This window comes from Neoarius graeffei, chromosome 11 (assembly GCF_027579695.1).
Source record: "Neoarius graeffei isolate fNeoGra1 chromosome 11, fNeoGra1.pri, whole genome shotgun sequence".
Classification (NCBI taxonomy): domain Eukaryota; kingdom Metazoa; phylum Chordata; class Actinopteri; order Siluriformes; family Ariidae; genus Neoarius; species Neoarius graeffei.
Genome location: NC_083579.1, coordinates 64,657,934 through 64,674,995, shown reverse-complemented (window position 1 = coordinate 64,674,995; position 17,062 = coordinate 64,657,934). Strand labels below are relative to the sequence as shown.

General features: G+C 37.6%; 1 protein-coding gene across 5 annotated transcripts in view; it reads right to left on the bottom strand.

Annotated features, from left to right (window-relative positions):
* Positions 1-2,527: 2,527 nt before the first annotated feature.
* Positions 2,528-17,062, bottom strand: part of LOC132894572 (sorting nexin-14-like) — a 30,516-nt gene continuing 15,981 nt past the window's right edge. For 4 of the 5 annotated variants that reach the window (XM_060934576.1, XM_060934577.1, XM_060934578.1 and 1 more), the window contains 13 exons: positions 15,297-15,429; positions 11,541-11,727; positions 11,330-11,413; positions 7,762-7,862; positions 7,549-7,660; positions 7,430-7,470; positions 7,215-7,334; positions 6,962-7,085; positions 4,758-4,922; positions 4,481-4,576; positions 3,617-3,708; positions 3,478-3,534; positions 2,528-3,383 (listed from right to left, as the gene is read on the bottom strand). In XM_060934576.1, the coding sequence (XP_060790559.1) occupies positions 3,345-3,383; positions 3,478-3,534; positions 3,617-3,708; positions 4,481-4,576; positions 4,758-4,922; positions 6,962-7,085; positions 7,215-7,334; positions 7,430-7,470; positions 7,549-7,660; positions 7,762-7,862; positions 11,330-11,413; positions 11,541-11,727; positions 15,297-15,429 (1,351 nt within the window). In that variant the 3' untranslated portion in view covers positions 2,528-3,344. Of the gene's footprint in view, positions 3,384-3,477; positions 3,535-3,616; positions 3,709-4,480; positions 4,577-4,757; positions 4,923-6,961; positions 7,114-7,214; positions 7,335-7,429; positions 7,471-7,548; positions 7,661-7,761; positions 7,863-11,329; positions 11,414-11,540; positions 11,728-15,296; positions 15,430-17,062 lie in introns of those variants that run through there. The other variant, XM_060934580.1, reaches the window with a different exon arrangement.

The window sequence follows — 17,062 nt, the reverse complement described above, 5'->3', positions numbered from 1 at the left end:
CAGGGGCGGCAGGTGAGGCAGGGCCTCACCGGTCATCATCCAGCCATCATGAGATGTAATGAATGTAAATAATGATAAAGATTTGTCCAATCATCTGTGCTATATATGCCATTTCTGTACGATTCAAATAATTTCAATCATTTTTGCGATCAAAATCGCCGTATTTGCCTATTTCCTATTCAATTGCAGCGAATATGCAGCGACGTGAGGCAGCACCAAGCCGTGCCTCACGTCAGATTGCGCAATCCCTTGTTAACTGGGTTGAGCGCGTGCCTTTTGCTTACTCTATGTATGCTACCAACGGAATGCTGTATTAAAATGTTTTTTATGCATTGTAGACATGTGTATAATATGTCCTCACTTTCCTTATAATATGTAATGTTTTCTACATATGTGTATCACTTATTTAGTGTTAACAATTTGACATAAAGCCGCACTGAAAAGACATGAGGTGAGGCAGGCAGTAGCTCTGCCGCAGTGCAGAGGGCGTATGTGAGCTCAGTTATTCTTGTTTGGTGGTTGCTTCTTCTCTACGTCGTCATGTAAAGTTTAATTTGGACTGTTGTTGGCTTGTTCCGATTGACTGCAACAAATTAATGGAGGATGTAATAGCTCAACTGAAAGGTTTCTCAAAGTTGGACTTTCAAGGAAAACGGGACGTGATAAAGAATGGACGGCCGATGCCAGAGCTAAAGGAATTACTTCAAAGGACTGGGCAGAAGATAACCCGATCGTTTCAAAGTGAGTGGTACAACCGAAAAGATTGCCTGTTTGGCTGTGCTACAAGAAACCGCCTTTTCTGTTATCCCTGTCTCTTGTTCTCAACCATTGACAATGTCTGGACTAACATGGGATTTTGTGACTTAAAAAACCTACCAAGAAGCCTCCTGAAACATGAATGCTCAGCTACTCACATTCAAAGCCAAATTGCTTTAAAACTTTTGGGACTTCTCGAATACAGTGGTGCTTGAAAGTTTGTGAACCCTTTAGAATTTTCTATATTTCTGCATAAATATGACCTAAAACACCATCAGATTTTCACACAAGTCCTAAAAGTAGATAAAGAGAACCCAGTTAAACAAATGAGACAAAAATATTATACTTGGTCATTTATTTATTGAGGAAAATGATCCAATATTACATATCTGTGAGTGGCAAAAGTATGTGAACCTCTAGGATTAGCAGTTAATTTGAAGGTGAAATTAGAGTCAGGTGTTTTCAATCAATGAGATGACAATCAGGTGTGAGTGGGCACCCTGTTTTATTTAAAGAACAGGGATCTATTAAGGTCTGATCTTCACAACACATGTTTGTGGAAGTGTATCATGGCACAAACAAAGGAGATTTCTGGGGACCTCAGAAAAAGTGTTGTTGATGCTCATCAGGCTGGAAAAGGTTACAAAACCATCTCTAGAGAGTTTGGACTCCACCAATCCACAGTCAGACAGATTGTGTACAAATGGAGGAAATTCAAGACCATTGTTACCCTCCCCAGGAGTGGTCGACCAACAAAGATCACTCCAAGAGCAAGGCATGTTATAGTCAGCGAGGTCACAAAGGACCCCAGGGTAACTTCTAAGCATCTGAAGGCTTCTCTTACATTAGCTAATGTTAATATTCATGAGTCCACCATCAGAAGAACACTGAACAACAATGGTGTGCATGGCAGGGTTGCAAGGAGAAAGCCACTGCTTTCCAAAAAGAACATTGCTGCTCATCTGCAGTTTGCTAAAGATCATGTGGACAAGCCAGAAGGCTATTGGAAAAATGTTTTGTGGATGGATGAGACCAAAATAGAACTTTTTGGTTTAAATGAGAAGTGTTATGTTTGGAGAAAGGAAAACACTGCATTCCAGCATAAGAACCCTATCCCATCTGTGAAACATGGTGGTGGTAGTATCATGGTTTGGGCCCATTTTTGCTGCATCTGGGCCAGGATGGCTTGCCATCATTGATGGAAAAATGAATTCTGAATTATATACCAGAATTATATTCTAAAGGAAAATGTCAGGACATCTGTCCATGAACTGAATCTCAAGAGAAGGTGGGTCATGCAGCAAGACAATGACCCTAAGCACACAAGTTGTTCTACCAAAGAATGGTTAAAGAAGAATAAAGTTAATGTTTTGGAATGGCCAAGTCAAAGTCCTGACCTTAATCCAACTGAAATGTTGTGGAAGGACCTGAAGCGAGCAGTTCATGTGAGGAAACCCACCAACATCCCAGAGTTGAAGCTGTTCTGTATGGAGGAATTGGCTAAAATTCCTCCAAGCCAGTGTGCAGGACTGATCAACAGTTACTGGAAACATTTAGTTGCAGTTATTGCTGCCCAAGGGGTTCACACCAGATACTGAAAGCAAAGGTTCACATACTTTTGCCACTCACAGATATGTAATATTGGATCATTTTTCTCAATAAATAAATGACCAAGTACAATATTTTGTCTCATTTGTTTAACTGGGTTCTCTTTATCTTCTTTTAGGACTTGTGTGAAAATCTGATGATGTTTTAGGTCATAAATATGCAGAAATATAGAAAATTCTAAAGGGTTCACAAACTTTCAAGCACGACTGTAGATGTGGCTTTGAATGAACAGCACCGGCTAAACATTAGCATGCACAACGCTAAGGTGAAGGAAAACCGAGAGATCTTAAAATATCTCATTCATGCAACCTGCTTCTTAGCCAAACAGGAATTGGCATTTCGCGGTGATGATGAGAGTACAAGCTCTTCGAATCGTGGGAATTATGTCGAGCTATTGAATGCTTTTGCTGAGAGAGATGAGAGGCTTGAAAGACACTTGGAGACATCTACGGTATTTTCTGGGTTGTCAAATAGGATACAGAGATATGAAACTAATCGGTATTTGGCAAATATTTTGGTGCATATTTGAAAATCTGATTTTGAAAAAGTCAGTGCCTCACTAGCCACAAACCTCACCGCACGTCACTGGTTTACAAAGTATGTAATATAGTACACGGCAACCTATTCAGTGTTAAACAAAAAGGTCAGTGCAATGTTGTCAATTTGATACTGGCAAAAAAAAAACTAACTAACTAACATTCATCATTTCCTGTTTTAATATCCTTCCCCCCCACCAAAGATAAAACTTTTGCTAAAACATCGGTTTAAATCATACTTGATGTAATCATGGGCATTTTAAGCCATTTCAGTACGTCCATTCTATACAGCCTACCCTGCATAGCAATCTATACAGATAAGTCATGCTTTGTATATTTGAGACAAATGTCAGTACACTACTGTACATGGTTATTTTGACCCTTATGCAGGATGCTGCACATGCAGCTATAGCTGCGGTTTCCTCCATCTCGTGGTGGATTTTTCTACATCCATGGAGCCATTATAGAAGTTTCTCTCTGTACCTATAAAATTCAACACGAAAATTAAAAAAAATAGTAACATGACTATTTCAGTTAGATTGTTCTTTAAAATTAAGAGGCATGCAATACAACTTACTTTGTTTAATTCAGGGAAAAGCTCCAGAATTACTACATCAAGCAAGATGTATGTCAGCTATAAGGAGAGGTAAGAAAATTCCTGAATTATCATCAATTGTATGGTGGATTTCACAATAATTTATTCCTACTTTACTTACCTGCTTGTTAAGAACTGGCTGCTGAAGTCCATCAAAGAGAAGCTTTATCCCTTCACATTTTGCTTCCTCTCCAATACATTTTCCAAGCAAATCTAATACCAAAGCAACAATTTCACCTCATTACATAAATATTACCGAGTCCTCAAATCTGAGAAATCATCGCCCTTTTCATGCCAACTGTTTAGACATTTGAGCTTAATTCATTATACTGTCAGATGGCATCCAGATGAGTGACAATTTGAGTGCAATTGACAAATCTGCTTCAGTGGCAACTTCCTGCCCTCTACGCCATTATTTACATATCAGACACAGATGATACACCATGATTTACACTCATACGGTACATACGATTTCCTAATCAAATGATCTACTGTCTCAGTACAAGGTTCAGGGATGATCATCAATGTTATCTTCTGTTGTTAGTGTTCATATACTACATACTATAATTTTGGTCATTATTAATATTACATTTGATGATTTAACTATAAAATTCATCATTTTTGGTTGTAAAAATACACACAAATTTACACAATAAAACCAAATATAAGCCAAATATACCAAAGAAAGAGGACACTGATGATCAACAAACCTGTCAGTGGAATTTGCGTACATTTGTTTTACGCTCATATCTTTGATGAAAAAGGTGTGTGTCATATGTTCATAAGTGCCAAATGTATTACTAATTAATAATCTACCTTAATATTGGAGTCATGCACTTGAGGGACTAATTATCATGTCCTTCATTAGCCAGATACATTCTTAGACATACACAATCAATTAAAACCATTCCAATGAAAATAAATATTTTTTGAGTAATTGAAAGGGGATATATACAGTAATTTTAAAAATCATCAGCTGCTCAACCTGGAATGTAATTCCTCATTTCATCGAATGTCTTTCTGGCTCTTTTTTGCTTGTCTTCTAAAGAGCGTGGTTCACTGTTCTCACAGAATACAGCATCTATGGAGAAGTAAATACTGTCAAATGATGATATTGAAATGTGCATTGTGACTGCAAACTAAAAAAATCATCATGCTAACTTAACGACTTATAAATTCTAATTATACTAGTAATTTTATTATGAATGCTTGTTATTTAATAGCAGATGACAGTCCCACTTTTTGTGGGTAGTACTTGTTACCTCTGAGCAGAGTGATAAGTGAAACCACACGATGCTCCTGAAACACCTGGTCTAGTTTGTTCTGCAGATAGTATTCAGTATATGCCTCCAGTGTGTTTTTAAACAGGATGCGCCCACCCATTAAGAGATGATGTAACCAATCAGGTATGTGAAATATCACTCGTCCTGCCAAAATTTTGGGAAGAAAATTAACTTCAGTTGTAGCAACATAAAAGGCTTCATTTATCAGTCTCGATGTCAATTGTGGAGAGTAATTATAACTACTATGAGGATCAATAAAATAATGACATATATAACCCCAAATCAGAAAAAGTTTGGACAATAAAAAAAAAGTAGAGATTTCTGAATTCACTCTGACTTGTATTTCATGTTGTGTCTAGTCAACTTCATCTCATCTCATCATCTCTAGCCGCTTTATCCTGTTCTACAGGGTCGCAGGCAAGCTGGAGCCTATCCCAGCTGACTACGGGCGAAAGGCGGGGTACACCCTGGACAAGTCGCCAGGTCATCACAGGGCTGACACATAGACACAGACAACCATTCACACTCTCATTCACACCTACGGTCAATTTAGAGTCACCAGTTAACCTAACCTGCATGTCTTTGGACTGTGGGGGAAACTGGAGCACCTGGAGGAAACCCACGCGGACACGGGGAGAACATGCAAACTCCACACAGAAAGGCCCTCACAGGCCACGGGGCTCGAACCCGGACCTTCTTGCTGTGAGGCGACAGCACTAACCACTACACCACCGTGCCGCCCTAGTCAACTTCATTTTACTTCTTAATATACATCCATTCCTGTGTTTCAAGCCTGCAACACATTCCAGAAAAAAAAGTTGGGACATGGGCAATTTAGAGCTATTAACAAGGTAGAACAATTAAATAATGATGTGATGTGAAACAGTGATGTCAACAGGTGATTGTAATCTTGATTTGGTACAAAATCAGTATCTAGGAAAGGCCTAGTCTTTGAGGAACAAAGATGGGCCGAGGATCTCCAGTTTGTCAACAAATGCATGAGAAAATTCATAAAAATGTTTAAAAACAATGTTCCTCAAATAAAGATATAAAGGGATTTGGACATTTCACCCTCTACAGTGCATAATATTAAATGATTCAAGGAATCTGGAGGGATTTCGGTGTGTAAAGTGCAAGGGCACAAGCCTAAGCTGAACACCCATGATCTTCAATTCCTCAAACGGCACTGCATCAAAAACCATCATTCATCTATAGCTGATATAACCACATAGGCTCAGGATTACTTTGGCAAATCTTTATCAAGCACTACAATATGGAGTTACATCCACAAATGCTAGTTAAAACTTTACTGTGCAAAAAGGAAGCCTTATGTTAATTGTGTCCAGAAGCAATATTGACTTCTCTGGGCTCAGCAGCATCTGGGATGGACCATCATACAGTGGAAACATGTATTGTGGTCAGACAAATTAGTATTCCAGGTCTTTTTTGTAAGAAATGGACACCATGTGCTCCAGACCTCAGACAAAAAAGACCATCCAAACTGTTACCAGCAACAAGTCCAAAAGCCAGGGTCTGTCATGGTACGGGGTTGTGTCAGTGCCCTTGGCAAAGGTAACTAACACTTCTGTGATGGCAGCATTAATGCAAAAAAGTAAATTGAGATTTTGGAGTAACATGTGCTGCCATCAAGACATGGAGATATTTCAACAAGACAATGCAAAACCACATTCTGCACACATTACAAAGGCAGCGCTGCGGAAGAAGAGGGTGCCTGTACCCAACAGAGAATGTGTGGCAAATTTTAAAATAAAAATATGACGAAGTGACACACCTAAAGACCTGTTTATAGGAAGAATGGGACAAAGTAACACCTGAAACACTTCGTCACTTGGTGTCTTCAATCTGTAAACATTTTTAAGTGTTGTGAAAAGGAATGGCAACATTATAAAGTGGTAAATGCTTTACCGCCCCAACTTTTTTTTTTTTTTAAATGTGTTGCAAGAATCAAAATTGTAATGTGTTTATTTTGGAAATAAATTCATGAGGTAAAATATCAAATAATGTGCTGCTGTATTGTTTTGAGTGCAGTACAGGTCAAAGATTATTTACAAATCATTGTTTTCAGTTTTAATTTCAACATACTGTCCCAACTTTTTCAGATTTGGGGTTGTCGACTGAACAGGACTCAAGATGTGGTTATTTTAATCAAATCACAGACTTACCTAGAAACATTAAGTAGTCATAAATTCCTTCAACAGTGATCATCTCCATAAAGTAATTCTGGTTGTGCCTCTTCTCTGTGACTTCTGAGCGATTTGCATTGTTTTTGTATAGCTCATTGAAAAGCTAAAGAATACCAGAATATCCTTGAATACTTCAAAGATACAGTTTTGGATTCAGACACTTTTCTAGCAGAAACAAAGCAAATTTTGATATTTGAAATTAACTAATTCCATTAAAACTCAAAAAGCTTACCTTTTTGTCGTTTTCTGATGTGGGGCTGAGGATTGTGAGTTCTGGCCGGCTGGGTTTGGGTTTTGGTGACTCACATGAGTTGAAGAAAGCCTGGATAAATGGTTCTAGGTGCTGGCCTTTCTGCAGAAGAGTAAATATACAAAATAAATCCTCGTAATTATATAAAATCAGTATTATCTAGTGCATTAGTTGCATTTAAGATAAAAATAACCAACCTCTTTGATTAGTTTGCTAGGTACAGATTTAATTATCTTCCCTGTAAGAGAAAAATATGATTTTAAAATGTGAGTGTCTCTGTGTTCTATACATAACTACAATTATGCACACCAAGTACCAAGATTGACATCAGGTAACATCTTATCATGAAACTGCGACTCCACACTGTGAGGAGAAAGAAAGTCTGCCAGCAGCTGGCTATTGCTCAACTCAGGGTGTTGCAGGAGTTTCTAAATAAAAAAAAAAATACACCCAGCATACCGTACATGTCAGTGATTACATACAGCACACGTTACGCTAAATGAAACAACAGTTTCTCTATCATTCATACCTGTAGGTATTCCTGAAATTCCTCACGCTTGGACATTAAAAACTCATAGTTTTTAGGCCCAATTATCCGCTTGGATGGAAGTTGTGCATCAGGGAATGAGCCTGTTTCAACACACACAAAGTACCAGTCAAAACATTTGGTCAAACCTACTCATTCATAGGTCTTTCTGTATTTTGACTATTTTCTACATTGTAGAATAATACTGAAGACAACACAACTATGAAATAACACATGGAACATAATTCCATATATGTAGTAAAAAAAAAAAAAGGTGTTTACAAAGCTACGTGTTTCATATTTTAGATTCTTCCAAGTAGCCACCGTTGACCTTGATGACGCTTTTGCACACTATTGGCATCATCTTAACCAGCTTCATGAGGTAGTCACCTGGAATGCTTTTCAATTAACAGGTGCTTCGTCAAGAGTTAATTAGTGGATTCATTTCTTGCCTTCTTAATGCATCTGAGACCATCAAGCAGTAAATAATAAAAATACAGTAAACAGCCCTATTCCACAACTGTAGTAATCCATATCACTAACCCCATCTCCAGAAAAGTTGGGATATTTTCCAAAATGCAATAAAAACAAAAATCTGTGATTTGTTAATTCACGTGAACCTTTATTGAACTGACAAAAGTACAAAGAGAAGATTTTCAATAGTTTCACTGACCAACTTCATTTCATTTTGTAAATATAAATGAAGTTAGAATTTGATGCCTGCAACACGTGTCGTGGAAGCTCTCTCAAGCAAAAATGATTCAAAGAGGTTACAGAAAAGTTTAGACCTTTATTAAATCAATTAATAAAAGCCAAGTACAGTCTGCAGAGTGAACTGGTTCCAAATCTCAAATCATCCGTTTTTATAGTATTCCACCAATGCCAGACTTGCACTATATAAGGATACGTTTCCACCTATCTCTTCCAGTATCCCCAAAGTGAACTGCACTGTTCTCAATCCAAGGAGAGACTTCCCTGATTATTCTTAATATTAAAACAAACCACTTGTGCTAAGTGACAAATATGAATCCAAACAAGGTCATTCCAATAATATACATCCAAATAAGGCTTGGTTCTAGTTTGAGGTTATTTCTAGTTCAACACATGCTTCAAGGTTCCATTAACAGTATAAAGCTTTGAACAACCTATTTGTAATATCAACTTCATTAACTCTTTACTGGAAATCAACATGACTGGCTTTGAATCGAAATACAATCATCATAAACCACATTACTGCTTATGTGATTACATCAAGGCGTGTGTGGGGTTACGTGTGAATCAAAATACACTTGCGATTTCATTAAGGTGTGTGTATATGAATCAAAATACATTTGTGATTACATTAAGGATACATGTGTATATGTGATTACATATATGCATATACAACTCGGATTCCAAAAAAGTTGGGACAAAGTACAAATTGTAAATAAAAACGGAATGCAATGATATGGAAGTTTCAAAATTCCAGATTTGATTCAGAATAGAACATAGATGACAAATGTTTAAACTGAGAAAACGTATCATTTAAAGAGAAAAATTAAGTGATTTTAAATTTCATGACAACAACACATCTCAAAAAAGTTGGGACAAGGCCATGTTTACCACTGTGAGACATCCCCTTTTCTCTTTACAACAGTCTGTAAACGTCTGAGGACTGAGGAGACAAGTTGCTCAAGTTTAGGGATAGGAATGTTAACCCATTCTTGTCTAATGTAGGATTCTAGTTGCTCAACTGTCTTAGGTCTTTTTTGTCGTATCTTCCGTTTTATGATGCGCCAAATGTTTTCTATGGGTGAAAGATCTGGACTGCAGGCTGGCCAGTTCAGTACCCGGACCCTTCTTCTACGCAGCCATGATGCTGTAATTGATGCAGTATGTGGTTTGGCATTGTCATGTTGGAAAATGCAAGGTCTTCCCTGAAAGAGACGTCGTCTGGATGGGAGCATATGTTGCTCTAGAACCTGGATATACCTTTCAGCATTGATGGGGTCTTTCCAGATGTGTAAGCTGCCCATGCCACACGCACTAATGCAACCCCATACCATCAGAGATGCAGGCTTCTGAACTGAGCGCTGATAACAACTTGGGTCGTCCTTCTCCTCTTTAGTCCGAATGACATGGCGTCCCTGATTTCCATAAAGAACTTCAAATTTTGATTCGTCTGACCACAGAACAGTTTTCCACTTTGCCACAGTCCATTTTAAATGAACCTTGGCCCAGAGAAGACGTCTGCGCTTCTGGATCATGTTTAGATACGGCTTCTTCTTTGAACTATAGAGTTTTAGCTGGCAACGGCGGATGGCACGGTGAATTGTGTTCACAGATAATGTTCTCTGGAAATATTCCTGAGCCCATTTTGTGATTTCCAATACAGAAGCATGCCTGTATGTGATGCAGTGCCGTCTAAGGGCCCGAAGATCACGGGCACCCAGTATGGTTTTCCGGCCTTGACCCTTACGCACAGAGATTCTTCCAGATTCTCTGAATCTTTTGATGATATTATGCACTGTAGATGATGATATGTTCAAACTCTTTGCAATTTTACACTGTCAGACTCCTTTCTGATATTGCTCCACTATTTGTCGGCGCAGAATTAGGGGGATTGGTGATCCTCTTCCCATCTTTACTTCTGAGAGCCGCTGCCACTCCAAGATGCTCTTTTTATACCCAGTCATGTTAATGACCTATTGCTAATTGACCTAATGAGTTGCAATTTGGTCCTCCAGCTGTTCCTTTTTTGTACCTTTAACTTTTCCAGCCTCTTATTGCCCCGTCCCAACTTTTTTGAGATGTGTTGCTGTCATGAAATTTGAAATGAGCCAATATTTGGCATGGAATTTCAAAATGTCTCACTTTCGACATTTGATATGTTGTCTATGTTCTATTGTGAATACAATATCAGTTTTTGAGATTTGTAAATTATTGCATTCCGTTTTTATTTACAATTTGTACTTTGTCCCAACTTTTTTTGGAATCGGGGTTGTAAAATCACCCCACACACACACACAAAAAAGTTGGGACAGAGGTATTATTACCATTATATTATATGGACAGAAGTGTTTTTACTGGGAAATACACCACTCGTATTTTTCATACAAGCTACATCCTGGACATGGAGATTCAAAACGTGACATAAATCTCTATATCTCACTTGTGAGGATCTCGATGAATTGTTCTGATAAGTTTGGGTACTTTTTGTTTGTGAATGTGTCTATATAATAAAAAGAAAATTACACGCTGGCTTGAAGATATGAAGTTTATCTTATGTTGAAAAATTCACATTTTTCATACAAAATACATCATAGATCGGAGTGACATATTTCCCAATATTTCACCCAAATGACATCACTCCTAGTGGGGTTTTTTTACAGACTAGACCCGCATTGTCAAATTGTCGAACCGGTTCAAAATTAAAATTCTTTTGATTAACTTGATTTTTTTTTTTTTGTGGATGTGTCCATATAATATAAAGAACATTACACAGTGGATATGAAGTTTATCTTCTTCAGTTCAACACCTGCAAGCATTAAAACAAATTTCACCTACTGCCTATAAATCAATTTGTACATACCATGAAACTCTGTAAGTTTTGACTCAAGAACATAAAATTCCAGGTATCTTCGGTAAACAGACCAATGTTCTGTTTCGTGACCCACTGAAAAGCAGGTAAAAGAAATTATACTATAGGTCTTTCACTGTAACACAGAACAAGCAACTTATCTTGAATTAGATAACAGTTAAACAATTTAAATAGTTTGTGACTGAATCATTTCAGGCTTTACCTGTTCTCCTGTCATTTCTCTCCACATCTATGCAATACACAGGAATCCTCTCTTTCTTCACCTCATCATCAAATAAGTCCACATAGGGGATAGTGATGCTCCAGGCCGTCAGGTTACGAGGTGTACTTGGAGTACTGATGGCCTCCATGGGCAAGTCATCCTCCATAACCATGATAGCCTCCTCCACCTAAGATGTCAAATAGTGGAGGGAAATCAGTAGAAACCATTTTAATATGTATTATATAATATTTACCTCAGTTCATATATGGCAGGGATAACATCAGTTACACAAGCAGTTAAGATCATAAATGACATCAACAAACATGGTGTGTGTGTATTTATTTTTATACAGTATAAACAGATTCCAAGAAATCGAGTCGTACATGAGCCGATAGCCGATGAGGCACAGCGCACAGAGTCGGTTATAAGCCATGTACGATGAGACTGAGTAGAATAACTGTTTTATTCTATCCACATTCACTGGATTTTGAGAAACAGAGCATTTTTATTTTTAGCAAATTAGATAAATAAAAACTTTATACAAAACATCTGACAAAATCGGGCGGCACGGTGGTGTAGTGGTTAGCGCTGTCGCCTCACAGCAAGAAGGTCCGGGTTCGAGCCCCGGGGCCGGCGAGGGCCTTTCTGTGTGGAGTTTGCATGTTCTCCCCGTGTCCGCGTGGGTTTCCTCCGGGTGCTCCGGTTTCCCCCACAGTCCAAAGACATGCAGGTTAGGCTAACCGGTGACTCTAAATTGACCGTAGGTGTGAATGTAAGTGTGAATGGTTGTCTGTGTCTATGTGTCAGCCCTGTGATGACCTGGCGACTTGTCCAGGGTGTACCCCGCCTTTCGCCCGTAGTCAGCTGGGATAGGCTCCAGCTTGCCTGCGACCCTGTAGAAGGATAAAGTGGCTAGAGATAATGAGATGAGATGACAAAATCATTTCCGCCTAGAATATAAACAAACCAGCAAAATGACAGTAGCAATTTGTGAAAAATGCTATAACAATTCTTGAAAAAAAAAAAAAAAAAACACGTTCTTACCATCAAATACTTTTATTCCATATTTTGTTGCTTTTTTTTGTCATTTTTGGGAATTTGTTTTTGAGTAGAGTTTTTACTTCGTCCTCAGTTGGTTCAGTAACACGGTCCGCCATTTTCTTCTTCTTTTTTAAGGTTTTTTTGGTGGTTGACAAACCGACTTAAAAGGTGCATTACTGCCACTGACTGGACTGTGCAAAAGGAGATATAGGGAGGGAAAACTATATTCTTTTAGCCATTTCTGTTTCTTTTAAATATTTGATAAAGTGATGCATCTGACTTGATGCGCCCTGCCATTTTGTTTTTCTCTACTCACGGTATATGAGCTGATATCCTAGTAGTAGTGTAGCCAGAGTGCACGATTGCTTAAATCCAGTGAATGTGGATAGAAAATAAATAATTTAAATTTTATATATATATATATATATATATATATATATATATATATATATATATATATAAATAAACACACACACACACACAATATATATATATATAACTACCACAATATACACCAATCAACCATAACGTTAAGAGCACTGATAGGTGACGTGAACAACATTGATTACCTCGTTACAATGGCACTTGTAATGGGGTGGGATATATTAGGCAACAAGATAACAGTCGGTTCTCAAAGTCAATGTGCTGGAAGGAGGAAAAATGGGTAGGAAGAAGTTAATGCTGACACCTCTCTGTTTAAGACAGCATTAACTTTTTCAGCAGTTTGTGCTACAGTAGCTCTTCTGTGGGATTGGACCATATGGGCTAGTCTTCATGCCTCATGCGAATCAATGAGCCTTTGACACCCATGACCCTATCACCAGTTCACCGGTTGTCCTTCCTTGGACCACTTTTGGGAGGTACTAACCACTGTATACAGGTACACCCTACAAGATGTGCCATTTTAGAGATGCTCAGACCCAGTGATCTAACCATCACAATTTGACCCATGTCAAAGTCGCACAGATCCTTACACTTGCCCATTTTTCCTGCCTCCAACACATCAACTTCAAGAACTGACTGTTCTTTTGTGGCCTAATATATCCTACCCCTTTACAGGTGGCATTGTGACAAGATAATCAAATGTTATTCACTTCACCTGTCAGTGATCATAATGTTATTGCTGATCGGTGTATAAATTAATATTGTATCTCCAATTTGAGGTCCATGTATGATGTTTTAGGATAACCTGTTGCTATAGAACACCCCAAAATAAGTTCCAAACCAAAAATGTTTATATTTTATTCTTACTAGATGTTCATCACAGTCTACATTTATGCAAGGTGTGAAACATCCTATTTCTAAACTTGTTCACAAAATGAGCAAAGGATGAGCTAGATCCTGATTATTGTAACTACTATTGACAAACTGAGCTCACAGAATGAGAGAGAGAACCCATTTTGAAGTTCAAATATCAGAGGTGGCGCTGCTGGGAAACACAGGTACAGTATATAATCAGTCACTGTTATTCAACTGTTCCCATAAGCCAAACACAGTGACTGAAAAGTCTACCACAATCCAACAGACATATGGTAAACTTAACATAAACCTTTCTTAAAAGGAAGGAAAAATAAATAAATAAATAAATAAATAAATAAATAGTCTTAACCCTTTGATGCAAAACATATGCACACCCCTTCTAATGCACAACATGGGTCAAAAATGACCCGCATTCATTTTCCAGGTTATTTCATGCTGACTGAGTTTTTCTTTGCTCTATCTTTTGAAATCAATTTATTTTAAGATGGAATATTCCAAGTATTCTTTAAATATCTTGTTTTTAATTACCACAAATCATTAATTAAATTTTTTCTTTCCTACTTTATGAACAAAAATACTTTTTATATTACTACACATGGGTCATCCAAGTGTGATTTAAAATTAAATGTCTTAATACTATAATAATAATTTGTTTCAAGTAATTACTTTAGCAGTGAATGGGGCCATTTATTTATTTATTTATTTATTTATTAACTATGTAGTTAGCTAAGCCAACTACAATAAAATTAGCTAACTAAAGTAGAATATGTCAACAGCTCGGTAGCTAATAGTAATTACTTGTAACTTTCTGACAAGTAATCTATTCACTCTCAAGATAACCTAAACATAATCAATTTTTTTCTAAGGTAATGTTCGAACAATTGAAAAACATTACTTCCATGTATTAGGTGGGCAAAGGGCGCTGCGCTGAGCTGTGAAATGTCTGACACAAGCACAATTCACAGTTCCCACCAAACGCTGGAGCAAATGCATGCGGGTCGTTTCTGACCCATGTGTGTAAACTTGATGTAGAATTACAAAAGCTGTGCTTGTTCATAACTTAAGAAAGGAAAAATAAAAATGATGATTTGTGCTAAACAAAAACAAGATATTTACTGCATATTTGGAAAAGTAAATGACAAAATGAATTTATTTCAAAAGTATATCATAGAAACACTCAGCCATACATGAAATAACCTGGAAAATGAATGCAGGTCGTTTTTGACCCATGTTGCACATTAGAAGGGTAGTGATACAAAAAGGGTTTTTATTCAAAAAGCAAGAAAGGAAAAAATAAAATAAGGATGTATGATGATCAAAAACAAGTTAATTGAGGAATACCTTGAATACTGAATGATGGAATTAATTTACTGCAAAGATATAGAAGATAAAAACTCAGCCGGGTCACTTTTGACCCATGTTTTGCATCAAAGGGTTAAGGCAGAGCTCACTAACCATATCATCCTCTCCCTCTGCTAGTCCATAAGAGGGCAGCATGGCACCTTCCATGGTGGTACTCTTGAAAACCCCCTTAATCTTATTGCCAATGCGGCTGATGCCAAAAGATTCTCCTCGCTTTGATGTGTTCCTAAACATAATACATGTCCACACAATCACAAACATACCCAGAACCCTTGGTAACGATGTCTAAGATGGGCACAGCACATGCAATTGTCATGCATTTGTCAGGGGAAATAAACTCTTTCAAATAAACATTGCATCACTTAAGACAGACATTTCTAACAAAAATGGACTCAATCCAAGTCATTTTATTCAGCTCAAATCATCCAATCAGTTGGCAATGGCACATGGACAGCAACTTACACCACATGGAATTTATGTAAGATTAACAAGCGTGGCCACCCACCCACACTTACAACCACACCCACATGCTCATTTGAGATTTGAATATGAAATATTAGTGCTCGTGTGTAGTCAGGGCTCGACATTAACTTTTAAACCCACTTGCCGTGGGGGGGCAAGTGGGTGTTAAGTTCCACTCCCCCCAGATATTATCACTTGCCCCCTATTTTGCAAGTACTCTTTTTTTTTTTTTTTTTTTAGGTAAACCATAGAATAGTTGTGAATTGCAACATAAAATGAAATTTGGTTATTAAGTTTATTATTAAGTTTGGTTGTTGGTTACTTTTTACTTGTAATGGACAATAATTTTATCCAAAATAGTTTTTCCTGCCTTAGTCGATTTATTTCCATTTCACATGCATGCAGCTGTTGTAAAGTTCAGTGTGTTTGTGTAGAAAACTCTGACTGTAGGTTCATTACTCGACAATGTAGAAATCATAAAATAGAAATCTATAACAAAGTTTGTATGAAGAAAACAATAGTGTACCAAGACTTTTGAACAGTACTGTGTTTGAGTGTGTGTATATTTTTTATACATCTCATCCACCGCTAGGTTAAAATAAATAAATGAAAACACGCTGCGTCATGACAGAACGGCTGCACTGATTCAGTTACAGGTTGGCAGGTGTGTATAAAACACCCACCACCTACACACACAACAATTTTAAACTCAAACATTATGCTGTCTGTCATGACGCAACGCGTTTTTTTTTCCTGGAGTTTTTTTTTTTTTTTAAACCTAGAAGTGGATGATATAACCAAAATCTATATCTCACAGGACTGTGTTCCTCTGATAACAGAAACAAAGCTCCAGCTCTCCCTGCTCTTAATCTGTTCTTTCAGGATTTATCGCGCATGTCGCGCCTTGTAGAGTTTTTTATGCCCGAGTCATTTGAAACCAATCTGGGTTTTCTGTGTCGAATAAAGAAGCGGCTTCACCTGTAAGAAAATCAAACACTCTCATAAAGGAGCTAACTCGAAGGCGAGCAGAAAAAAAAATAAAACGAGATTCTTAAGCAAAGTCTTCCATACTCACTTCCAACTTTCTGTTTTTGTAAAATACATTTTAAATACAATCGTGAATTTCTCTGGAGTTTTCAGGCTGAGCGCCTCTTGTCGTATTCTTTAGCCACTCATTTCCTCGATGTTCTTGAAGCATTTGCTTCTATTTGTTAACATTTTTCTTGAGAGCGGGGAGACGGTAATACCTTTTATCTATTTCTCTATTTGAACAAGCAAAAGCAGCACAAAAATTAACCATACTGAAGACAGATTAAGCCTTGCTTGCATGAAAAACGGTGTCTGTCTGACCCCAGCTGTAATCATCACGTGATGCGTGACGTCATGCGCAAGGGGTC